General features: G+C 34.7%; 1 protein-coding gene across 2 annotated transcripts; it reads right to left on the bottom strand.

Annotated features, from left to right (window-relative positions):
• Nucleotides 1-1,508: 1,508 nt before the first annotated feature.
• TSNAX (translin associated factor X) lies at nucleotides 1,509-27,973 on the bottom strand. 2 transcript variants are annotated; one of them, XM_074223012.1, is made up of 6 exons: nucleotides 27,761-27,973; nucleotides 27,199-27,303; nucleotides 19,053-19,167; nucleotides 17,808-17,938; nucleotides 8,650-8,777; nucleotides 1,509-3,508 (listed from the first exon to the last, which is right to left on the bottom strand). In XM_074223012.1, the coding sequence occupies exons 1-6, from the start codon at nucleotides 27,774-27,776 to the stop codon at nucleotides 3,131-3,133; spliced, it is 873 nt and encodes a 290-aa protein (XP_074079113.1). In that variant the 5' UTR covers nucleotides 27,777-27,973; the 3' UTR covers nucleotides 1,509-3,130. The 2 variants fall into 2 exon arrangements, with proteins under 2 accessions (XP_074079113.1, XP_074079112.1); XM_074223011.1 differs by having other exon boundaries at nucleotides 27,743-27,973.

The following is a 27,973-nucleotide window of genomic DNA, read 5'->3' on the forward strand; positions in this document are numbered from 1 at the left end:
ATGGACAGCCTACTTGGATTTCCAAATTGTTAGAATCAGAACATTTCTCCTGGAGGACAACATTAGCAACAGATTTGTGTGAAGTAATGGGTAAAGAGGAGTCCTCAGAACTAGGAAGACTTGGGTTCAAATCTTGCCTTTGGCACATATTTGGCAAATGCAATGCAAGTCATTTAAACTTTCAGAGCCCCAAACCATTGTCTAAGTCTCTAAATTAGAGGACTTACTCATCTACTAAGTAAGGGCAGGGGAAATCTCACTAGGAGCTCCCCAAACTAATGAAATCACAATAAACATAAATAAAAATTTTAAAAACCCTCAAAGGAAACAATAAACTGGTGACCCTTCATCCAGACCCTACTGGCTTATCATTTAGTTCCTGTCTTGGGCCCAAATTTTTTTCTTCCTCAAAACTCTGAATTTATTGGCTTCCTTGAGGTTTGTCATCATCATGCAGTTAATTCACATTTCTATCCTGAGTCTCTCTACAAAGCTAAATTTCCACTTAATCACTCACTATTGGATACATCATACTGATGTACAGAGAAATCTCAAATACTAGAGAAATCTCAACCAATACATCTAAAACAGATCTCATTGTTTAAAACTCTCCAAATCCAAACCTCTTCTTTTATTTTCCCCTTTCAAACTACTTTATATATAACTTTATTTTTACCAACTTTATATTTATTTTGTACTTAAACATGTTGTAGTCTTCCCACTTAAAAAGGTAAGTCATTTGCTAAGAGATGTTTTCAAAGGACTGTTTTTGGAATTATTCAACAGTTTCTTCCAACTTTATTATGATTATTCACTTAATTAAAATTAATAGTGACTTTTTTATGAAAAATATATCTGTATGGCAGTATTGGCCTAATGCAGTGGTATCAACTCAACCAGGAACAGGGCCACTAAATCATACATGACAATCTCTGTGAGTCACATAATGACTTAGAAAACACCACTTATTAACTTTCATTCAGTATTTCCCAATTGCATTTTAATCTGGTTCAAGCATAATGGAGTGTTGCAGGCTTCAGCGCTGTGGTCCATGAAACCCATGATCTAGAAATGTAAAAAATAAATTAGAAAATAAATAAAATCTAGCTTCTATTCTACTAACTAGCTGTAAGACCCTAAACAAGTCAATCATCTCTTCTTCACCTTAGGTTTGATTCCCTAAGGCAAAATATTAATAGTTATACCAACAACTTTCCCCTATAAACTTTACATGGATGTAGTTGCCAGAGAAAAACATTTTAAAGTGAAGTAAGGCTATATAGTGCTTTGAAATATTTAGAATATTCCAATGAGGTAAAAGCTAATTCCTAACACAGTGTTCCAACAGAACAAATCTTGATTCAGTTTACACACACACACACACACAAACACACAAAGTGGTCCAGCTCCCAACATGGTTTCAGTTCTGACAAATTCTGTAGAGAGATTATCACTTATACAATTGAAAGAAATTCTTTTCAATATTTTAAAATGGTTTTATTCAAAATATTTCATTTTAAACATTCACATAACAATCCTTTATCAATTCAATATTTATTACATGGAAATAATGACAATAAAAGGGTAAACAATTACATAATCAATGTAATGCAAAGTGGTTTAAGAGAAAAAAAAAAAGAACACAACATAGTAATAGGGGAATATGTAGGCATAGTAACCTTACAGCATAGTAACAGAGGTTTATTAAAAAACAAACATACACAAAAGACCTGACATTAGGCACCTAGTATTTCCACATTCCATTCAAAGGTTGATATAGAGAAAACAGCCCTTAGAGTCAGAGCCAATCTCCCCAAAATTCATTTCTTTATCAAAGTTCTCAAAACTTACACCTAAATGGAAATTTCTGTTTCAATTGTGTAATGCCTACATCAAGATCACAGGGAATTAGCTATTCCTAATTTTAGTATGTAAATTCCAATTCTAAATAGTACTGGCATAAAAGGGACCACCATTCTAGTTCCCATGGAATTAGTTACAGGATTTGGCTCTGTGACTAATACTATTGCTAAAAGCACTTGGAACTGCAATGTTTTATTGCTGAATTATACATGATAACTTTTCTTTGGTAATCTCCTATATTTCAATTAACATAGTTGGACAACTATGAAATTATGAATGAATTAAATCTTTTAACCTACAACAATATTTCATTGCTATTTTTAAAATTGATTCATAAAAGATGCCAGAACAAGCAGGCATCAAGATAAATCAAAGCAAAATGCATGATGATCAAAATATCAGCTTAGCTGTAATAATATTTAACAAACAATACTTAACCAGCTCTCCTTTTTTTAATCAAGTGTTGGCAAACATATTTCATTTCCCATATGAAAATATTTCATTTCTAACTAAACTTCATAATACATACTACCTTTAGCATCAATTCAATTCCAGCTTCTCTGTGATAAAGAGCAGAAGATAGATTCCCATTTAAAATAGGACAGCTGGCACAAGTGTGTTGTTCTGAAAGATGTGTTACTGAAACACATGAATTCACATGAACTAATTAATCAGAACACAATGTCAATTGTCACTGCTACCATTTCACATGAATTCAGTGAATTCTCCTTTCTACTTAATTTCTCACTTTATGTAGGTCATGGCTTTTCCAAGCCTTTGGTACCATGCTTAGACACCAAATCCATTGCAGTGGCTTTGGTGCAAGATATTTAAATTAAGATGTTCAAGACAAAATGTGAGGCTAAAAAAGTCCTTTTTAGATTAACAGAATCACCAATTCAAATTATTAATGACTTAACAAAACATTATATAAGCCATAAATCAGCAATTAACCATAATGGGAATGGCAGTGAGTGCCCCATGAAATAAGAACCTCACAGGGATATGAGACAGACAGCAAGTGGTCACTGGAGGTTCAGACAGTCAAATATGCCAAAAAATTTAAAACAGGAGATACATGGAGTAAATCATTTCATCAATTTTATGTACAGCAATGTACAGAGTTTAAAACAGTGCAAATAATTTTGTCAGGTAAAACCGAAAATATTACTAAAAAAAGACACAAAAAAATAAAATGAAATACTAAATAACAGTCTTTCAAACTGATCTCCCTCATGGACATTGGCATGAGTTGAGTAGTGCTCTTTTATGAAATACCCTCCTCACGATCAATCATTTCTGCTTTGGCTGAAAACACATCTGCTAACATGTGCTTTGGAATTTCTGAGCCTCTAACTTTTAAGGCATAACATGCATTCTCCACCTTAGCTAAACTCTGTTTCAATGTGTATAATTTCTTAGACACTTCATAAGGTCCTGTATTACCAATAAACGAAAAACCATCATAAATCTGACGCAAAAACTGGCTCACTTCAAAAGGGGTGTCGATGTCCCCATTTCCCACACTGTTGATGCACATCCTCATCAATTCTCCAGTTAAATCTGCCACACCCAGAAGATAATCAACAGGTGTCACCTTCAGGCTCCAAGTGCAGAGGGGCTTATCACCTAAATCTGAAGTGATCTAATTTTTAAAAAGTACACAGAAAAGAAACTGTGAAAACAGTGAAAAATAATAAACAACTAACACATACATTACTTTGAAACTTTTATATATGTTATCTCACTTTACCCTCATAACAACCTTGGGATATAAGTGCTCTTAAAAGTCTCATTTTACAGCTGAGGAAAATGTGGCTGAGTGAATTTAAGTGACTAATAAATGTCTGAGACGGGACATGGACATAGATTTTTCCAAATTCAAGTCTAGGAGCTCTATTCTTTATGCTACTTGGTTACCTCCAAGCAACAAATACAACGTGCACTAAAATATATTCTGCAACACTGAAAGGCAGATCAATCATGCTACTAACCCTTAAAATAGTTAATCTAATTTGATGATTTTAGATCAGCCGTGTGATCTCAGAGGTAATCCCTTCCACCAAGTGCTTATTCTGTTAACTTAAAATCTTATAGATAATTGCTTGAGTCACTGAGAACTTGAGATTTGTCCAGAGTTATTGGTCAGTATGTAAGTTAGAAGTGGGTCTTGAACTCCTACCTCTAAGACTGACTACATTATACTTTCATTTTTTAAATGATTAAATCAAATAAATTGACTATGGTTCAAACTACATTTTCCATGCAAAAGAACATAATAACAAACTCTAAACAATAAGGCTTAATCACTTCCTAAATTTCTTCTTGGTACATTTCATACTTAGATGGATCTGTGACCAGTGGCCTCTTTCAATGGTCCTTCTCCACTGATACTGACAATACCCTTACACACACACATGCCTTCTTATCCTGGGAAATTATTATTTATGTATGTAAATACATGCATAAAATACACAAAGGACTGATCAACAAGCATTTATTAAGTAGCTACTATCTGTCAGGAATTGTTTTAGGTCTTCCTCTGACACTTTTAATATCCCAGGGAGACCAATTCATGTTATTTATCTGTTGACTTTCATTCTTGCTACATAACTGACCAAGCCCCTTTTCCCAATACATCTCCTTTCAAAGGTAGAAAAGAACTTGAGAAGGATTCAAGAAAGAATAAAAGGAAAACTTGAAACAAAGAAGGAAAAGAAATAGAAAGCCTCAAAAAGAAAATAGCTGATAAGAGAAAGATAAAGCAAATTGGCAAAGTGAAATTAGTGAGAGGGGAAAAGAAACTGGTTAGAGCTATTAAGAAGTTGAGAGGTAATAAAATAAGTAAGGAGAGTTAGAGTTCCCAAGTGAAGCCCCTGTAAGTAGTCCTCTAAGGAATCTACTACCAAGAAAGTCAAAGACTTAGAATCATACTTCTAATAAGGATGGAGAAAGGAAAATTTTAAGGCATACTGAATTCAATGCATATTGCCACAGCCAACTAACCACTTTCTATACTTAGTCTCCTTAGAAGATAAAGGAGTCTGAGGAATATTTGTCCACATTCTAGGCTATCAAGGAGAATAAAATATTCTTTTTAAGTGGAAAAAGGACCCAGTGTGAAAACAAAGAAGAAAAATGATCTGAAAAGTGAGAGAAGAATCATAATCTGTGTGAGAAGGCTGAAGCTAGAAGAATGACACAGGAGAAAAGGAAGAAGGATCACTGAAAACTTGGGAGTTCAGCAAATATAGGCTTATTAAGATAAGGAGGAAATTACATACAAGGCCACATAGGATTATAGATTTAGTTTTAGGATCTTAGATATTCATCTAGTCCAAACCCCTTTTATAAATCAAAAATCAAAATTCAAGAAAGAATTCAGTAATAAAACCTCACATTTCAAATGTTTATACTCATACATAATATATATATATTATATATAAATATATATAATATATATATTTATATGTATAATATATATATATAATATATATATATATATATACATATATATATATATATTATATATATATAAAACAAGCAGAATAAAACAAGAGAAACTCAACATACAGAAGCAAATTTGACCTCACATGTATAACTAAGATTTGGTTGAGTAGAGCACATGACTAGACTATAGTTCAAGAAAGATATACCTTATTCAAAAGAAACAGGAAAAGTAAGAGAACTAAGGCAGCATTCAATATACAATGAAGGATGTTAAGACATGTCAGCTGGGGATAAGGATCTATCTGACTAAACAGGAAAATAGAGGAAGGGGATATGAAATATTGGTGAGGTGTGGAGTTGATAAAAGGGAGTGTGGATTAAGGAAGGAAATGGTCAGAAGCGAAACACCACTTTTGAGAAAGGACAGGATTAAAAAGAGAAAGATAAAAGAAAATGAGATGGAAGGGAAGTCACAGTAATCAAAATGTAAATGTGAATGGAATGAGATCACCAATAAAACTCAAATAGATAGCAGAATGGATTAGAAAACAGAATCTAACAATATGTTGTTTATAAGAAACACACTTGAAACTGATTGACAATCAGATATAATCAAGGGCTGGAGATGAATCAATTCAATTGAAATAAAAAAAGGTAGTAATCAAGATCTTAAACAAAAGCAAAAATAGATCTAATTAAAGGGAAATTAAGTTTTTGCTAAAAAATACCATGAACAATGAAGTAATAATTAAAATTTTGTATACAAAATTTCTCTGATAAAGGGAATGGAATCAAATTTATAAAAATAAGAGTCATTCCCTAATTCATAAATGGTCCAAGGATATGAACTGGTAGCTTTCAAAAAGAAATCAAGTTATCTATATTCATATAAAAAAATGCCCTAAATTACTACTGATTAGAGGAAGGCAAATTAAAACAATTCTGAGACAGCACCTTATAGAGAAATGCCAAATACTGAAAGGAGGGAAAACAGGTACAATAATTAACTGTTGGTGGAGTTATGAACTAGTTCAATCATTCTGGAGAACAATTTGGAACTAGGTACAAAAGGCTATAAAACTGTGCATATTCTTTGACCCAGCAATATACTACTAAGTCTATACCCCAAAAAGATTAAAGGAGGACTTATATGTATAAAAATATTTATAGCATCTCTTTTTGTGGTGGCAAAGAACTGGAAATTGAGAGTATACGCATCACTGGGGAATAGCTAAATAAGTTCTGGCATATGGTTGTGATAGAGTAGTACTGTGCTATAAGAAATGATGAAGGAGCTGGTTATAGAAAAAATATGGGAAGAGTTATATGAATTGATGCAAAATGAAGTGAGAAGAAGCAGGAGAACAATGTGCAGAGTAACAGCAATGTTGTAACGATAATCAACTGAGAAAGATTTGGTTATTCTGATCAATATAAAGATTCACAATAATTCCAAAGGACTCATGATGAAAAAATGCTATCTACCTCAATGTCTGAGTACAAACTTAAATATAACTTTCTCACTTTGTTTTTGTTGCTTTTTTTGTGATATGGCTAATATGGAAATATATTTTGATTAATTCTCATGTGTAACTGATATCATTCACTTGTCTTCTCAGTGTGTGCTAGTGGAGAGGGATGCTGGGGGGGATTTAGAACTCAAAATTTAAAAAGAAAAGAAAGTTAAAATTTAAAATTTTTTTTAAATTTATTTAAGACAATGGGGCTAAGGAATTTGCCCAAGATCACACAGTTAGGCAATTATTAAATATCTAGGCTGCATTATTATCAGGTTCTCCTGACTCCAGGACCAGCACTCTATCCACTGCGCCACCTAGCAGCCCCCCCAAAAAAATCTTTAAAAAAAAAAAAAGATATGCTCACAAGTAGTTAAGTAGTACAGTGAATAAGTGCTGGGCCCGCAGGCAGGAAGATCTAAGTTTAAATTCAGCTTCAGATAATGGCCATGTGACCTTGGACAAGTCACTTTACCTGTTTTCCTCAGTGTGCTCAATTGTAAAATGGGGATAATAATAGCACCTACCTCCTATGGTTTTTATGAGCATCAAATGAGATAATATTTGCAAAGCAGTTATCATACTGTGTTTGGCACACAGTACGTACTATAATATGTAGGTTTACTATCTTTCTAAAAATATTGGAGATTATTTGAGCACAGAAGTCTGAAACAAAATCAATATAATCAATGAAGTATAGTCATGAAGAGGGGGAGGGAAAGAAATGAATTGAGGAAATCTATCATGAGTCTAAATAACATAATAGGGATAGGATATTTCAATTATCTGGATATTTGCTAGAGATTTTACTAAGGAAAAGAACTTTCTCCATTTATTCAGGACATTCTCACTTCAACATCAAGTTCTTATGAAGGGTTACGGTCCATGATCCTGTGATAAATCCAATGATCCTTTGATAAGGTACTAGGGATATAAACAATTCCTGCCATGAAGAAGCTTACATTCTGTTGGGAAAGACAACCTGTGTGCTTAACACACAGATTTAAACTGACCCACTTCCTTCACTTCTTGCCATGTTAGGCCACTTTAGAAAAGGAGGCCAAGTTTGCTTGCAAATCATGAGTAACATGAAATATCTGAATATTGTGGATTTGACTTATTTTCCTTTAAAAAAATCTCCTATATATGATTAAAACTTCTTGTGAAGGGAAAAGAAATATTGAAAAGAACAGCTAGAACCTGACACAGCAAAACCATAGCCTGTCTTCTTACAGTATAAACTTCTAACCAATTACTTATTGTGAATATTATTTTTCCTTTCTTCTCTTCATCCACTGATTTTCCATTTCATATGGTTCTATGGAAAAATCACTTCATTTTAGTGTTTAATGCTCTCTGTAAGAACCAAATTTACTTAAATAGCTCTAATTATTATAAAGTTTTTCTTTTGCTGAGCCTATTTTAGTCAGAATATTTTTCTACATGACTCACACAATTCTTCACAAAGTACAAAATCATTTTTCCCACAAATTCTATATCAATCCCACCTCCAATAAAAGTTAACTATATAAGTAGAAGAGTTATTGTGTCTTTCTGAACTTTACTTTTCTTCATCAATTAAGTAGAGACTAATACTTGCAGTAGCTAACTCACAGGGTTAGGAGGATTATATGAAATACAGTGGTAAAAGTATTTTGTAAACTGTAAAGTCCTATATAAAGGTCAATAATTATTATTATCATAATAGAAAAACAACAATGTATTTCTAATTATCTTCCCTGACTCCACAAATTATTTTTTGCAATAAATATCTATCAAAAAAGGTAAACAAAAATGGCATAAATTAAAAATATCTTACAGAGTTACTTTCTTCTCTAGTGTCCTCTGATATAAATACCAATTGTTTGTTGATCTCATCCACACTGATAAGTGAACGTGTTTTAATGAAGTGTTGAAAAGACACGGCTTCCACATATTCCTGAAGCCCTGAAAATGAAGCAATGAGAATCAATAAATGAAACAAAAGTCCTAAAAAAGAATTTAGATTGTCAATGACCTAAAAGGAAAAAACCTTTAGTATTAGCAAAAATAGTCTAATCAACTGCTATTGCTGAAATATATCTATTTTCTTCCTATTAGTAAAGAATTCTTCTTGAAAACCTGATATCCTCACTAGATTCACAGTAATATACACTGAAGAAATCCATGAGGAAAGTTAATCCATAAAATTGCAGAGATACAATTCTTTTTTTTTCAAATTTATTTATTTAAGGCAATAAGTGACTTGCCCAAGGTCACACAGGTAGGCAATTATTAAGTGACTGAGGCCGGATTTGAATTCAGGTCCCCCTTATTCCAAGACCAGTGTTCTATCCACTTCATCACCTAGCTGAACATGAGATGCAATTCTGCAATGCAAAGGAACTACTTTTTAAGTTTTTATTCTACTCATTTAAAGCATGTTGATTGATAGGTCAATGAAGAGAATGCTAATACAGTCAAAAATAATTAAGGGTTTTCTTAAAATTTTCTGGGAAAAGAATAATCAAATAACACATACAAAGGCACATAATCAAATTATATATATATATATTTATATATGTACATATAAGTATATATATATTCTCAAAATCACATGAACAGAATCAAACTTACAAAATAATTATCTATTTCACAATCTTTGCAGTATCAGTTGCTACTATAAGTTGCAATGGAAATTACTGAGTTACTTAAATCAATAATAGCAAATATTAAAAATTACTATAATTTTGGGGGGAGAAAATAAAATGAAAATTATACTTGAGAAATAACATCCAAATTCATCAAAATCACTTGTATATATGCATGCTAAAATATGACTTTTACAAAACTCTTAGAATCATAAATTTTTCCAATTTTGAGTTTTTAATTGCATAATCAGAATTTCCATCATAATAATATTCCTTAATACATTTTAGAATTTCTTTGTCTCATGATGTAAAGCATCAGAATGTCAGATTATAAAAGCATCTCAACCTTTTTTTTTGGTACATTATTATAAAACTAGAAAGAAGACAAAAGAATCTTTTTATCAAGTAAGCAGACTAATGACTTAGAATTGTTAACACCCATGTTAAATATCGAGAACACTTTTTATGATCAAATCCTATTTCTCATTCATTGACTGATACTAAAGAGCAATACTTGCAGAAGCAAGGTTGGAGAAGTTGGCAGCTGTAATGGTCAATGTGCAAACAATATGCATGAAATCATTCAAAGATAAAATAGTTGTGAGAGTGACAAGAGGGCACTTAGGAAGGCTAAAATATCCTAATTCATTTGATCTGTGAATGACATTAATAGATAATGAAAAAATGGAAAACGGGCACCTTTTATTGATAAAGAAGTGATGGTTGATAGAACAGTACATTTTGTTCAATAAACAATAGTAACTACTAAGAACCAAAACATTTACAAGATAATTTGCTAACAAAATACATTAAGCCCACTCTATATAATGCAATCTTAATGTATTTTGACAGACAGATATATATATATACATACACGAATATATATACATATACATATATATATATATATATACACACACAAATATAAGTTTCCTCACATCTATAAATAAGATCTTGATTCATTTACATAAGTATAAAAGTTAAATCAGGTCTGGATTTGAGTCCTACATTGAACTGGACTTGGGCAAATGAAAATCACTTAACAACTCTGGACCTGTCTTCTTCTCTATAAAATGGGGATGGCTGCTTCTTGTACTAAGAACTTCCTAGTGTTTATTTACCAAGGTCAAAATGAGAATGCACATGTAAAAGCAATTCACAAAATTTAAAAGCACCTCCTATCTAGCTAGGGAGGGTAGCATGCCCCTTTAATCCTTTCTATTGGGAAGTTTGGTTATTCTGGTGGGTCATTTGAGTTCAGGAGTCCTGAGATGCAGAATATTAAAAAAGATTGAGATCTGCATTAAGTCCAGCACTAGGCTGCCCCAGGAGGAGAATTCTGGACAGAAACAAAGCAGGTCAGAACTCCTGTGATAATAATGACAGGGTAGGTAAGAAAGGGAGACCCAGTTTTCTCTAATTAGAATTGAAGTTCCTTGAAGATTTCTCTTTCTGTCTTTGCATTCCCAGGACTAAGGACAGTGTTTAGCACAGAGCAGCATTATCATTTTTCCTCACTAGAAGTTTCAGTGATGACTTACTAGCCTTTTCTATAATAAATGAGAAATTATACATCAAGAATAAATTCCTTGTACTGTTTTATACTTCATTCCCAAGGTCTCATCTCCTTTCCCTTTTCTGCCCAATTTTCTCTTTCTTTACTTCATTTTTCAAGAACCCATCAAGAATTGCTATGGTTTTATCCTATCTTCTTTGCCTTCTTTCAACTATTTCTCTTTTTCACTCCCTATAACTAAACTGTCAATGTTCTGTACAGAAGCATAGAACAATTCAGATAGGAAAATGCTTAAATTCTATTGCAAAAGAGCAAGCTATTTTATAATCTCAACCTACATGATGTCTTCTAGTTTAACTCATCTATTTTAAAAAAGCAACCCAGGAAGATAACTATGTAGGAAGTTTCCATGAGGAAAAGAAACTCCCTCTAGTAATACAGTAATACAGTAATACAGATCTTCAACTTATATTTTTCAACCTAAGACAGCTGACTGGACATGGGTTGACAGTAATGTGTCAAGATCCTGAACCCAGGTCATCTTGACTCAAAGTCACTATACTCCCACTGTCTCCCAAGAAGTAAAAGGCTAAAATTTAAGTAAACATAATTTGGAATAAAATTTTATGGTTATTTGACTTAAGAAATAATTCTATTTTCTTCAGATATAAAATGACACTAAATAAATTAAAACTTTCAACATGTATCTACAATACAACACAATCTCTAAATTTATCAATCTCTTTAGAAAAAGTGACTCCATACTTTCCATCTAATTCTTTTATAAACATAAGGTCAGGTCCAGCAACTGACCATTTGGTCTAGTTTTATTAGATTTTGTATTTTTTTAAATCACCATTTCACTTCTGGTCCAGAGTAATCCTTCACAATATAGAAAGTTCAAGGACAGAATGTGCCTTGAAAACCCTAAAAACTATGTCTGGTCAGATGCCATGCAGGTAAAAGGATGTTTAAACAAGCTATGTTACAATTTGATGAAAAGGACATCCGTTATTTTCAGTGAATAATTCCCAAGATGAAAAATCACAATCTACTGCCATATTCCATCAAACAATACCCTCTTCCACTTCTGCTTTTACTTTGGGTTTAATCCAAATATGATTATTTACAGAATAAGCTGCCAGTAAGAGAGTAGTTTATAGGCAATTTATTTAATTTGCTGTTTTTCCCCTCACTCTCCTACACTGGATAAATGTACAGGAAGAACCAATTAAAAATTTTTCATTTTTTTTTCATTATTTTTCCTTGTGAAACTTGGATAGTCTATCTACAGACTAAGAGATTGGAAAAAGAATAGATCATGTTAGACTAACTTCATTTTCATTTTTGACTGGAAAATAGATAAGTAGATTAGAGAAAATCTACAAATAAGCAACATACCTAGAACTGAGCAAAGCATCTGACAAAAAATTTTTCACATGATCCTTTTGGAAAGATAAAGAGACAGAGATGAATTTGGAAAAAAATTAACAGTCAGAAAGTGCCAACCTCAACACAGGAGGAGACATCTAAGTATAATGACTCAGGAACTTTATCATTACCCCATTTTACTTTTTGGTTTTTTTTCTGAATGTTAATTTTATTTTTATTTTTTTCCAATTACACACATAGATAAGTTTTCAAGATTCATCTTTTTCTAAGTTTTTGAGTTCTGTATTTTTACCTCCTTCCCATGTTTCCCCCTCTTACCTCCCTATGACAGTGAGTAAACAGATATTGGTTACTATACATGTACAATCATTTTTAACACATTTCCATATTAGTAATGTGAAAGAAGAATCTGAACTAAAAAGGGAAAAAAAACTCCTGAGAAAAAGAAAAAATATATAAAATAAGTTTTTAAAAAAAAATGAAAAAAGTATGCTTTGGTCTGCAATCAGATTCCATAGTTTTTCCTCTGGATATGGATGGTATTCCCATCACAGGTCTTTTAGAAGTGTCCATAATCACTGAGAGGAGCTACTGAGAGAAGCTCAGTCTATCTTAGCTGATCATCATATAATGATAAAGTTCTCCTGGTATTGCTCACTTCACTCAGAATTGGTTCATGCAAGTCGTTCCAGTCTTTCCTAAAGTTTGGCTGCTCATGATTTCTTATAGAACAATAATATTCTATCACATTCATATACCATAATTTATCTACTTGGCATATTTTATTAGTCAATTTAAAGAAATCTACTTTACAAATTTAAAGTATAAAAAAAATCAAGGTATTACTAGTATGTTAGATGACAGGTAAGGAATTAGAAAAAAACAATAGGTTGGAATGGCAAACTAACTCTAGTAAGATGAAACTTAAATGATGTGTGTTAAAGTTAAACAATGGTTTAAAAAATGCTTTTTATATGAAAAATGAAGGAGAAAAAATTAAGACAGTTTAATGAAAATAACGCCAGGTTTCTGAAAGAAAGATTATAGTGCCACAGTGCTAATTATAATACAACTATTAAGGACAACATGCCTCCTTCTGAAACAACACATGATATTTTTGGATAGTTCTAATTTAGGAAGTTTTCCTTAGAGCAAGCTTAAAGTTCTCAACTTCACACACTGACTTTGGTTCTATCCTAGGAAGCCCAGCAAAACAATTCAAGTCCCTCTTCTACATCACAATTCTTGGAATCCTTAGAGACAACTATCTTATCCCCCCTAAGTACTCTTTCACAAACAGTATATTCAAATTAATTCAACAAACATATATTCAGCACCTTTGTGCAAAACTAGGTACCAGGCAAAAAAAAAATGAAATATACAATGCAAAATGGATAAATAAATAAAAGGTAAAATTTGAAGAAAGAAAAAACTAAAAACTAAAACTTTTAAAAACAGCATTGAGAAATGCTTCAAGGAAGAAATGGCTGATCCTTATAAAGGAGTGCATTCCTAACATAGAAGATGGCCTGTATAAAGACACACTATGTGAGATAAAATTTCAAGTACCAACAAAAGCAAATAAGCCAATAGGTTAGAATGCAGGGGGAATAAGCCTGTAATGGCAGACTGGACCCAAATCATGAAGAGCTTTAAATAGCAAGGTGAGTAGTTATTGTAATTTCTACTAGAGACATAAAAGCAGTCACTGAAGATTCTTGAGCAGTGGAGTGGCATGGCTCTGTATGTGTTTTAGAAGAATTATTATGGAAGATGCAAAAAAAAATAAATAGGATATCGTTTCTATTCAATTCTATTATTCTTTATTTCTCCTCTCTTTTAATAGCTAAATCCTTGAGAAAGCAGTTCATGATGAATGTCTCCACTTTTCTAACAACTCCCTACATCATCATTCCACCAAAATTGCAACCTCCAAAATTACTGATAAATTCTTTTTTTTAACAAGGCAATAGGGTTAAATGACTTGCCCAAGGTCACACAGCTAGGTAATTATTACATGTCTGAGGCTGGATTTGAACTCTGGTTCTCCTGACTCCAGGGCAACTACTCTATTCACTGCACCACCTAACTGCCCCTCAATAAATTCTTAATTGCCAGATCCATGACCTTCTCTCAGTCTGGATCCTCCCTGACATATCAGAGGTGGCAGAAGTCAGCTAGTCAATAAACATTTATTAAGCACCTGCTATGTGTCCTCAGGCACTGTGCTAAACTCTGAGGATATAAAGAACAAAAGAAGGAACTCAGTCTAATGGAGGAGATAAGATGCAAATAACTCTATGCAAAAAGGTTATGTATAGGATAAGTAAGATATGCTTAAGGAAGAGAAGGCACTACCATTAGAAGGGATGAGGAGAGGATCCCTATAAAAGGAGGAATTTTAACTGAGACTTGAAAGAAGTAAGAAAGCCAAGTGATGGAGAAGAGAGTGAAGAACATCAAGCACCAAGACAGAGGGAAAATGCTTAGAATCAGGAGGGGGAATTTCTTGTTCAAGGAACTGCAAGGAGGTCAGTCTCACCAGACTGAAAGAGGGAGGTGAAGAAGCCAGGAAAGGTAGAGTTATGAAGGGCTTTGAAAACTAGGCAAAGAGCTAAGGAGGGCTCCTGGAGGGCTGAGCTGACTGAGCAGGGAGGGAATATGGTCGGTCAGACCTGCACTTTTCCAAGATCAAATAGACAGCAGAGTGGAGAATAAACTAGAATGGGAAAGAGATGGGAAATCAGAAAGCAGTTACTGCATTAGTACTGGTATAGGTGATGTATATGGACTGCACCCAGGTGGTAACGGTGTTAGAAGAGAAAAGGAGGTATGCTTTAAAATATTTAGAATAATTGAATTTCTTTGAGGTATAAAGTATAATATAGTTTCCCCTGTTCCTCAGAGTCTTATAAAAGCAATTGTTTGTTATAAAAAAAATTCCATTTTGAAAAGGGAAGGTTTTATTTCCAATTATTGTATGTAAAAACAAAAATATCATTAAAACTCATGCAACATATACATATGCACTCGCCACCCCCTTTAATCAATTCCCCCCCCTTTTTTTGCATCAGGAATGGAATCAGGTATAATCTTACAAAACCATACTCTTATTATGGATCCAATTCCACATAGTCACAGTTATAAGTGTAAGGTCAAATTAACAACCCAATAAATCAATATGTATTTAATTAGGGTCTACTATGAATTAGGTACTCCCTGCATTAGGATTACTAGTTCATCTTGTTTATTGTCTAAACTTTGTGTATATATGTATATCTAAAACCACAACTTTATAGTTGGTTCTTTTCTTGGATTTTGACTTTAGAAAGGATATCTGGGTGCTTCTACTATTTTTCCTAGAATGATGCTGCTACTATCTGAATTATCTACCATGAATGCTATATAGCTAAACACTGAAATATAATTAAATATATTTAGCATAGTTAAATATATATATATGTATATATAGCGTATAACTATATGTGTGTGTATATGTAGTAGTCTTCTATATATTTTATCTTATGTACTTTTCTTGTTCTTTACATTGAAAGATAAAGACTAACAAATAGCACCATGGATTTAGAACTGTTTGAATGACTAGCTCCAAAAGGCTAATGGTTTGAAGACCAAGATTTAAGCACCAGGTATTGCTAATCTTGTAATTCACTAATCTTGTAACTACAAAGGCAATACCAGTATTGCCTCTTTCATAAGACTGTTGTGAAGAAAGCAAAGAACTATATAGTCATTTCCTATATTAATGACATCAACTTAAAGAGAGAGATCTCTCATGGAGAGTTCTAAAGGGTCTCTGTCCTTGGCCCATTTTTGTCTTTATTAGGACTTAACTCTGCTTAATCTTCAGAGTCCTCTTTATATATTTATGATACTATGAGTTGTATAACTTATTTAACTATTAACAGTCATCTTAGTCCTCTTTTTTGCTTTATTACTATTTCTAGCAGTGTTCAGTTTCTAAAATTGGAACATATTTTCTCTTAAGAAAAATATGTGAAAGGGGATGTAGATGTGACCTTCAGGATAAGAAAACTACTCTGTTAAAGGATGTGATTATATAAAAAGAAAGAAAAAGACAACATAAAAATGTTTTTGTCCTCAAATTCTAAAATGTTTAGAAGTATTAAATTTCTTTAGGGTACAAAATATAATGCATGGTTCCCTTGGCCCTCAAAGCCTTCATTCATAAAGCAATTGTGCTACAACCTCCAGTGTTATATCTCCTCTTATCCCCACTACAAACCTCTCTGAGTCATACAATAGTAAGAATTTAACCTTACTGAGAACCTGAGCTTGAATTTATGGACTGAAATGTCTGACTACAGATTGCATAACAACTTTTGCTATGTTTATTATTGTATACCTTAAAAGTACTACATAAATGTGGACTACTATCACTATGAAGACGGAAAAGAAAGCACATTTTCTCTTCCTGAGGTGGGTAGATGTTAGCAAAGTCCTAAGACAAATGCTACTTCCTCTGAATTCTTGGCCTTTAGAGAGAGGAAGAACCATGACAAAGCACAAAAAAGTGTTGGAAAAAAAGACTTACTTCAAGTATCTAATTATTAATTTGTTTATTTAACAATCCCCTGGGACAATCTGTAATCTGCACTGATAAGAAATGTGTATTGTAGAAAACAAGCCTAACTTTTTGTTGCTGTTCAATTATTACTGCTATACTCAATGTTTGAGCTCAAACAAGCATTCCCTGGGGAAATGTTCTGCGTGCCATTAGCACTATTCTTAATGAGGAAAAGCACAGAAGTCCTTTAGTTCAATGCCAGAATTGTTTTATCTTCAAGTCAAAAGAACAACTATTTGGAGTAACACCAAAACAAGCACTCAACAATTACAAGCAGCAAACTATTCACAAGCATCATACTGTCAGTATTGTTCTAATTTTAGATTTAACATTATAGCATTAAAAAAAAATCTGTCAGCAAAAATATTAACAAAAATTTTAATTGGCCTATCATAAACTTTTTCATTCATATTATGAGTACATGAAAAGTAACAAAAACTTTCTTAAACAACCTCTGGAGAGAACAGGAGAACTTCAATTTCCTTCATCTGAGAGAAGGGTGAAAAGCAAGAAATATGGTAAAGATAGATTTTAATTCTAAGTTGAATTGAGAAGTACATAAAATTTTTCAAAACAAAAATAAAAAAATGGTGAGTGTCTCAATTTTGCTAACACCCTATTTTTAATTATTCCAATGGTATGACACTTCCTTCCTGGTTCAAATTAACATCCCTTCACATCATGAAATGTTCTTTCTTTTCTTTTCCTCTCTTTTTTCTTTCAGCCTATTATTTGACTCACATACTCATTTCCAGTTTCTTTTAAACTTATTATATATCTGTTCTTATTCCCATATATCAAGAGTTTATGAACTAATGCCTATTTAGACTTACCTGGAGTAATAGCTCGGTGATACTGATACATATCTTCTCCCCACAGCTCTTGGGCGACTTGCTTAATCTTCTGTCTGACAGCTTCCAGTTTACTTTCTGATTCATTCATTATTTCTTCTACATCAGGAGCACTATAATCATAAATATGAAGTTTTTTAACTTAATTAGGGGGCTAAACTTGTTTTTATACATGTGTCCCTCATTCTTGAGTATATAATGCAGCTATTTACAAAGTTATGAATATTAAATTTACAGTTTTCAGAAGTATTTTCCTCATAACCCAAAGAAGGAGATCGTTACTTCAGGTATAATAATTGTGATTTTATGGTTGGTAAATTGTAATCCAGATAAGAAGAGGACAAGTGACAGAATCACAGTTAAACAACAAGCAAGTATCACTTATGTTGCAAGACCTGCTTTCGGAGGCAACGTTTTTGGAAATGCAATTATGCCTTGAGACACAATGAATAAGGGGAACACACGGTATTTTGGGGGAAATGTATTCAAATGGCAGTTGGGAATAAAATAAGTAAATCAAATCCACCATTCATACATAACTATGCTAATTTCTATCTCTCAGGTCAAGTCAAGAGTGAGAAAAGGAAACCTGTGAAAAAAGTTGAATCATTTTCCTTGCTCGTTCTAGAATCAAAACAATATGGGAAAAAATTAGTATATTCCTTGGGATGACATACAAATTAATGAAGTTTTTCAAATTTTAAGTAACTCCTTATCACCTGAGGTAAACAGGTAAGAAAAACTCCTTTCATAGATTAGGAGATTTAGGCACAGGAAAATGAACTTAATCATTCAGCAAAAAATGTCAATATCAAATTCTATATAGAGTTAAGTCTGTACAATCATTGCAATACTATTTACACAAAACTAGAGAGCAGAGGGCAACTAGGTAGAGAGGCAGCTAGGTGCCACAGTGGCTAGAGCACTGGCCCTGGAATCAGGAGGACCTGAGTTCAAATCCAACCTCAGACACTTAATAATTACCTAGCTGTGTGACCTTGGGCAAGTTACTTAACCCCATTGCCTTAAATTTGGAAAAAAAAAAAGACAAACAAAATTAGAGAGCAAATTATCCAGAGGCAAACTTATCCCCCTCACAATTTTGTTTCATAAAGATTTCTTAATCTTCATCATGTATCATAAGCTAGTTCTAATTCCTCAATATATAAAAACACTGAAGAAAAATTTTAAAATTCATGTCAGCAGAGAAATCAAAGATTGACTTACCTAGTAATCCTATGGAGAAGAAAAATTGTCCTTTTACTTTCAACAGTTATATCACGACTGAGTTTCACAAGTCTCTCATACTTGTCATGTCTAGTATCAAGTTCCTGTTGAAACACTGATAATATATATTATTATGGGTCACAAGGAGGCATATTCTTAACATATCACTTACTAAATTATATAAATTTTTAGAAATATAAATTAGTAGACAGCATCTTTAAGGGCAACTGTAGTTACTAGTCTTAAAAAAATGGTAGTTAAATTATAAGCATTTAAACACTCAATACTATAAGAATCTGACAAACTCTTGATTAAAGTATAAAACCTTTGGGTAATAGTAATGGCAAGGGGTAAAATAACAGGAATCTATCTGTAGTGTTTTCATATTTATCTCAATTGATCCTCTAACTGTCCTGTAAGATAAGTGGTTAAAAGTATTATCTTCATTTAAAGTTTTTCATTAAAACAGTATTTCAGAGAGCCTTTGAAAAGTCAAGTCTTTTGAGGACAATCTAATGCTCTTTCCATTTAGTTTTAGATGAAAAATAGCAATCATTGGGGAAGGGTGATATGGGGGGGGTGGAGAGAGAGAGAGAGAGAGAGAGAGAGAGAGAGAGAGAGAGAGAGAGAGAGAGAGAGAGAGAGAGAGTGCCTAACGTGTGTAAGATATCTGGCTGTAGGAACATATAAAGTCAGCAACACCAAAACCTTTTTTGGGGGGGGCAAGGCAATGGGGGTTAAGTTTTATGTCCAAGGTCACACAGCTAGGTAATTATTAAGTGTCTGAGGCTGAATTAGAATTAGGTCTTCTTATCTCCAGGGCCAGTTTTCTATCCACTGTGCACCACCTAGCTGTCCCTGCACCAAAACTTTTAACTGAGGCTAAAGACACCCAATGGATCACAATAAGAGAGTATAAGAATGATTCTATTTCCTGGACTTTTAAGTTCAAGATTAGCTTGAGTTGAAAATCGAGGTTTACAATGTTTTGTTAATCTATTAATTTGTTGCACAAAAACTAAGCAAATGACTGAATCTATCTTTTTCTTCCCCATATGAAACTAGTACCCAATTCATAAAATAGCATTTTACTTTTTTACAAAATATTTTATATATGATACTACATTTAATCCACAAAGTGATACAAGGAGAGCAAATAAAAATCATTTAACAGAAGAGGAAATTGAGGATCAGAGAATTTGAATCTCTACTTCTCCTGGTGATCTCATCAGCTCCCATCAACTAAGAATACCATCACTATAAAGATAAATTTTCAAATTTATCTGTCCTAAACCAACCTCTCTTCTCCTCTCCAATCTCACATCTTCAATGGCCTTTCAAATATCTGGAACTGGATGTTCAGTGGGCACCTTAAATTCCACATGTCCAAAATAGAACTCAACATCTTTTCCCCTAAATTCTTCCTTTCTAAGCAAACTTTCCTAACACTGTAGAGAGTAATGTCATTTTCTCACTTCCTCAGGCTCAAAATTTAGCTGGCATCCTCAACTCCTTAATGTCTTTCACCCCACCACATCCAATTTGTTGCCATGGCCTGTTGATTTCACCTTTGCAACTCTTCTTGAATAAGCTCCCTTTTCTCCTGACACTGCCACAACTCTAGTGCATTATTTACAACTGGACTATTACGATAGCCTGCTGGTGGGTCTGCCTGCCTCAAGTCTCTCCCCACACCAATCACCCTCTATTCAGTCACCAAAGTCATTTTCCTAAAGCACTGATCTGACACAACCCTACTCAATAAACTCCAGTGGTTACCTATTACTTCCAGGATCAAATAAAAAAAAATCCTTTAGGATAAGAATACCTTTAAAACCTAGCAAGCAACCTCCTATCTTTCCAGGCTTCCTACATCTTATCCCCCACCCAGAGACACCAGCCTCCTTGCTGTTTCATGAGCAAGTCATCTATCTCTTGACTCCAAGAAATTCTTTTCTGGCTGTACCCCATGCCTAAAATACTGTCCCTCCTCATCTCCACTTACTTGCTTTCCCTAATTTCCTCTAAGTCTAAATCAAATCTCACATTCTACAGGAAGCCTTTCCCAACCCTTCTTAATTCTAATGCCATTTCTCTATTAACATAGAGCTTGTTTGCATCTGGTTGCTTGTTGACTCCCCATTGGATTGTGATATCCTTAAGGGCAGGAAAAATTTTTGCCTTTTTTTTTTTTGGTTTTTGCAAGGCAATGGGGTTAAGTGACTTGCCCAAGGTCACGAGCTAGGTAATTATTAGGTGTCTGATGCCAGAGTTGAACTCAGATCCTCTGACTCCAGGACAGGTGCTCTATCCACTGTGCCCCTTAGCTGCCCCTATTTCTGCCTCTTTTTGAATTCAGTGCTTAGTATAGTACTTGGCACATAATAAATTTAAGAAATGTTTATTGGGGCAACTACATGGTGCAATGGACACAGCACTGGCCCTGAAGTCAGGAGGACCAGAGTTCAAATTCAGCCTTAGACATTTGATACTTACTAGTTATATAACCCTGCACAAGTCACTTAACCCCATGGAAAAAAAATTTGTAAAAAAAAAATGTCTGTCTGCCTTGCTGAAGATCATATAGTTAAAAACAGAGCTGGGATTTTAACCAAGGCCTTTTAATTCAAGATCTGGTATCTTTCCACTATAGAAAACTGTGTGGATTTCTTTAAATGAATATTCAATTTGACAAACATTTATTAAGTGCCTTTATATAAACTAGATTACTTGCTATTCCTTGAATTCCACATTCCACCACTGGCCTCCAAGTCCTTGTACAGGCCTGGAATGTACTTAAGAGTCCTTAAAACTCAAGTCTTATGCCATCTCCTAGTGCCCCAAACTGTTATATTCTCTCACATCCTCAAATTATTATATATGTATTGCTACATGTTAAGTACATTCTCCCTACCCCCTCATAGGATGCAAGTTCTTTCTACTTTATCCCCAGTACCTTGCACATAACTGGCACTTAAGTACATGATGAACTGGATTAAAAAGAAAAATGAATGCCCAAAACTATCAATAAAATATATTTTAGGGGTGGCTAGGTGGCGCAGTGGATAGAGCACTGGCCCTGGAGTCAGAAGTACCTGAATTCAAATCTGACCTCAGATACTTAATAATTATGTAGCTGTGTGGCCTTGGGCAAGCTACTTAACCCCATTGCCTTGCAAAAACCCCAAAAAGAAAAAAAGGAAAAAGAAAAGCCAAGTTATCTCTCCTTAATTTGCCCCTTTTTTTCAATTCTATTTCCATTACTGGTTCTTTCTTCCCATTCACCAAAGCTTCAGAAACTTCAAGTCATCATTGACTCTACATTTTTTCCCTCATGCCTACATCCAATCAGTTAACAATTACTGTCATATCTCTTCACATCTCATCCATCTTCTCTATTCCTTAACATTTGACAAATTTAACTGGCATTCCCCAGCTATACTCTCTCCAATTCAACATATAAAAAGTGTCTGTCATCTTTCTAAAGTACAAGTCTAACAACATCATTTGCTTCAGTGATTCCCGACTGCCTACCAAATAAAGTGCTTTCTATTTTAACTTTCAAAGCTCTTTATAATTTGGTTACAATCAAACTTATCAGTCTACTGTCCTTTATGCAGACTTAAGTTTCAGTCAAAATGAAATATTTGCTGTCCTCTATTCTCATCCTGCCTTGTCCTACTCCTTACCACTCTCAAATTCTCAAATCAAATCTTCCATCTCTGTTAATATATAACACACATAAGCATATAAACAATTTACAGCTTACATGCAGTCACTGATCTCTCATTCTTCAAAGATGATATCTTGGAGGGACTCAGGACTATGTTCAAGTATATGGAAGAGGAATTAGATTTCTTCTGTTTGGACCCCAAGAGCAGGAGCAGAAGCAATAGGTAAATCTGCAACTTAGGTAAGGAAAAACTTAGTAACAATTGTAACTGTCCAAGTTACCTCAAGAACTAATGGGTTCCCCCTACTTGAGAGGGACCTTCTATCAGAGATGAAATCACCAATTATCCAGTATGCTTGAATGAAAGAATAAAGAAGTATTTGGTGAGTACTTACTAGGTGGAGAATTCTTCTGTTTGGGTTGAACTAAAATAAAGTCACTACAATCCAACACAAATTTTAAATACTGTGATTCTCTCTATCCAAATTTCTCAATTCACTTTGGTTAGACCAATCCTTTGTATTTTAACATATTTTGCCTTATGACATCTTTTGCTTCCTGCTCACAAGAACCTAAGTTCCCTGAGGGTAAGTTCTAAGTCTTATTTCATGTTTACATTCTTGGCACCTAGTACAGCAACTAGCATATAAAAGAAACTTAATAAATAAATAAATTAAGTAGGCCAACATTGAATCAAAGACGTAGAACTGGAAGAGACCAGTTCTCCCTTCATTTCAAAGAGAAAACTGGGATCAACAGAGGATAAATGACTTGTCCATGAATCTACAGTTATTAAAGTAGCAGTACTCAGAATGAATGAAGAGTTAAATATACACTTTTTACTATTATTGTGAATCTTCTATGCACAAAAAAACTTGAAATACATTTTTAAATGAAATGCAAAACTTTTCATCATACAGAAAGTGTCATCCATCTGAGTCTAATGTCATACAACAAAATCATATCCTTCAGAAATTAGAAGGAAGACTGCAGTAAGCATATTTAAAAAAAAAACATAAAGACCAAACAATCTAGACTTATAGTTTTTCGAGAGATAGTTGGAGATCCATTCCTGCCTTCTCAGTAAAAGTGCTTTAGATGCCACAACTTATGTTTTAATAACGTCTCTGGGTTATATGTCTATTTTGTGGATCTATACAATACCCAGGAATATTCCTGACTGTTTCTCTGTCTCATGAATGAGGATTTGGAGGGGAGAGGGGAAACAAAGATTAGACACATTCACAGTCAAGAAACTGGGACTGCTGCCAATAAATCTGTTTGAAAATTGGCAGGCTAAGTGATGAATTCTATTCTGAAACAGTCTCTAAGAACTCTAAGCCCAGGGAAAGTAAATGGGTTTGTGTCCTGAACCTCAGAAGGAAGTAAAGATACCTGGGAACAGGAATGGCACTCTTCAGTGTTTGAGCTTACTTACTAGTCCTATTTTGAACAAGTTTCTTAAAAACTCTTTCTTTGAAGTAGCTATATAACATCACAACACTGATAATGCTACATGCTATCCTACAGAGCAATAGTATTCAAATCAAATAGAAATAGAGGCCACTAATTCATACATAAGAGGCAGCTAGCAGTGTTTAATCCCCAGGGCCAGGAGTCAGGAATGTGTTCAAATCTAGTCTCAGATACTAGATCTGTGTATCCTTGGACAAGTCACTTAACTTATTTTTCTTAATTCATTGGAGAAGGAAATAGTAAACCATTCCATTATCTTTGCCAAGAAAAGCCCTCAAATAGTATTAGCATGCTATAGTCTACAGGGTCATGACAGAACAACAAATCTGCACAGAGATGCTGTTGGTCTACATACTAACTTGGTTTTAAAATGTAACCTTATCTAGGTTTTATTGTATCTTTATTTTGTTAAAAACTTGCCAATTGGAGTGGCTAAGTGGCACAGTGGATAGAGTACCGGCCCTGGAGTCAAGAAGACCTGAGTTCAAAAGCCACCTCAGACACTTAATAATTACCTAGCTGTGTGGCCTTGGGCAAGCCACTTAACCCCATTGCCTTGCAAAAAAAAAACCACAAAAAACAAAACCCTAAAAAAAAAAAACTTGCCAATTATATTTTAATCTGGTTTGGGCTTCACTTTAGTGTTGTGGTTTATATATTGACACTTCTGTTATAGAGGCAGAATTGACAGAATAATATTCATCTGTATGGTCACTGAGGGAGCCAAGATTAAGGAAATGTCTATTACAGACACAAGGGATTCTCCAAGAGCAGCCATTATACAGCCATAAAGGTATCACTTGTAGAGAAATGTATTTCTCTGATCTCCCCTCTATCTATTGAGCTAACTCTTGACATGGAGGGCAGTTGAAGAGAGGGCAGAGACCATCACACTTTGTCTTACAAAATGTATTGATTTAAATAGATGACATTCTTTTCCTTCGAGATCTGATTTCTGTAATACTTGACTGTGACTTATGCCCCTCTAGATGTATGACTTAAGCCTTGCCACTTTCTAGAACAGTTGCAGAAGCAGCAGAACATTTTCCCACTAGGTTGCATACACTGCAGAGGAATCTGGACTAGAAACTCTGCAGTCAGAGCTGTACATCAAAGGAAGCAATTCACTCACTTCACTCAATCTTTTCTAATGCATCTCTGCTCAAGAGTTCCTTAGAAAGGTTTGACTCAAAGGTCAACTGACTCTTATCCCTCCCATGAATCCCTGCACCTGCACATAGAAAGCTTTGAAGGATGCCAGATACAGAAAATCAAATGAAATGAAAACCCCTACTATTTATTTTAATGGAATGTTTTATGAGGTTAAAGAGTGCAATTATTAGAATTATGAGTTATGGTGAAATTTTCAAATTAAAGGAGATTTGAAAACTTAACTGATCCAATTCAAACTCCTTCACAAAAGGTTCACCAGTGGTAGCATGATACAAAAACTTGGTTCTTGGGAGCAAAACCTGGTTCTTTGCTTTCTATCTGCTGAAAGACTTTGTTTGCGCCATATATTCTGAGCCTGTCTCATCATCTCTAAGTGATATGGCATGGCAAAGTGGACAGAGTATTGAACTAGGAGTCAATAAGACCTGGATTCAAATCTTTCTTTTTGACCTTCTAGAAATATTTGATCAGAAGAAAGTCAATTAATAAAAGGCTCAATTTCCCCATTTTGAATCTCCTGTGGAGTTATCTGGGTTCTCAAATTAGAGGCTGTAATCAAATGGAAGAATAATTTATAATTAGAAGGATACTATCTGCATACTTGTTTCACAGGGAGGTTGTGAGGTTCAAACAATAATTATATAAAACATTCTATAAACTTTAAAGCATTATACAACCAAAATGTATTACCTTGAAGTGTCATTTGAAACTGTTATGTCAGTCATCTTTTTTAAAATCAATATTGGTATTTATAGCAAGGCAGATCTACCATTATATACATAGAGCAAAAACCTAACCTATTAAAAAATTAAGATCAACTACATAAAAAAATTACTTTCTCTTCTGAGTTTTTGAAATTTAATCATTGTTGCAACTGCTACAAATTCCAAAGCTGAAACTGTGAGCAATTTAAGTAATGATAATGACAACTTTCTAGTACTGATTTCTGAAATTCACAAGCCATCTAACTGATGATAGGTATTTTATCGAATAGTATTTTTAACAAAAAGGGGGAGAGTAATATGATTAAATTCTCATTGAAATTAATGCTACAAGAAGTACAAGTTATTTTTATTGAGAAAAATTTCCCTTAATTTCTTTAAACTCTTATGGCAATGCTCACTCATTTACTGACCATCTAATGCAGGTCAGACATGATACTAGTTAAAAGCACTGTAGTTCTAGGGGTGGCTAGGGGGTGCAGTGGATAGAGCCCTGGAGTTCAAATCTGGCCTCAGACACTAAATAATTACCTAGCTGTTTGGCCTTGGGCAAGCCACTTAACCCCATTGCCTTACAAAAAAAAAAAAACCCTAAAAAAAAATAGCTGTGTAGTACCCTACTGCCTCGAAAAAAACCTTAAAAAAAAAAGCACTGTAATTCCCAGAAGATAACGACATTCTGGCAAGATTAAGTCAACAATTGTTAGACACTCAATATGTTTTAGGTAGTTCCTGGTCATGTGTCTTTCCCCAACACAAAAGATTTGGAATTGTAAAGGATATAAAGATATAGTTATAACTGTAGGTGCTGAAGAAGTTTGTGTTTTAATAGGGAAGAAAAATACAAACTAAAAAGATAAAACAATACAAGGCAACTTCAACAAACATTTATTTTAAGTGACACTAAATCTACTACACAAAAACCCAACTTGGTTATTTTATTTAGAAGTGCCAAATAATGATGTACAAAAGATTAGCTGACAACATTAGACATCATAAAGGCTTAGCATACGACTCGGAATTCAAGTATTCAAGTATTGTGTTTTCCAGGGTGGCCACCTTGGGCTTGTGTTCGACCCCGGCGTAGCTGCAGAATACTCACATTTGAAGGCCACCATCACGGCAGAAGACGAGTTAACATCTTTCCCTTCTCTCCTCTGACCGTGTGGGAAATTGTCATGCTTTCGCTTCCTGAACCCTCCTGACCCTAACAGGGAAGGCAGACATTAGGATACTGCGATGCCAGGGCCGCGCCGCGATGCCACGGCCGCGCCGCGATGCCACGGCCGCGCCGCGATGCCAGGGCCGCGCCACGCCACCCCGAGCCGCGAACGCGAGCCACCTCCTTTGTCGCCAGCGCCCCGCATCCGCGCTTCGGGTCAGCTCGGCAGAACCCTAGCTAAAGGACCGGGGGGGAGGGGCGTCGAGCCGGGATGTGGGGTCCGCCCGTGACCCCCTCCCAGCCCCCACGCCAAGGCCCCCGGGCGGGAAGCGCCAGGGAAGGCGCGGCGGGGAGGAAGGGCCTTGGGGGAGGGGTCGTCACTCTGGAGCCTGAATACAGGGAGAGAGAGGAAAAAAAACCAATCCGGGGGTGGGCCGAGGCCTTCGCCCTCCCTCAGACCCAAATACGAATACAAACAACACGCCTCGGCCGTGGCCTCCACCTTCTTTGCTGCTCATGGCGCCTCCCGCCGCGGCCCGGACGGAGGGGGGCAGGGGGCCTGCTTCGGTGTGGGGGGTGAAGGGGGGAAGGGCGCGGAAGAAGCACGTGCAGACTACTGGCTCGCGAGTTCAGCGCCTTCCCGGGTGGAGTGGGACGTGAGCCGGCGAGGCGTGGTGGAGGAGGGGCCCGAAGTCAAGCCGCCTTCCCCGGACGG

Source organism: Macrotis lagotis, chromosome 2 (genome assembly GCF_037893015.1).
Source record: "Macrotis lagotis isolate mMagLag1 chromosome 2, bilby.v1.9.chrom.fasta, whole genome shotgun sequence".
Taxonomy (NCBI): domain Eukaryota; kingdom Metazoa; phylum Chordata; class Mammalia; order Peramelemorphia; family Peramelidae; genus Macrotis; species Macrotis lagotis.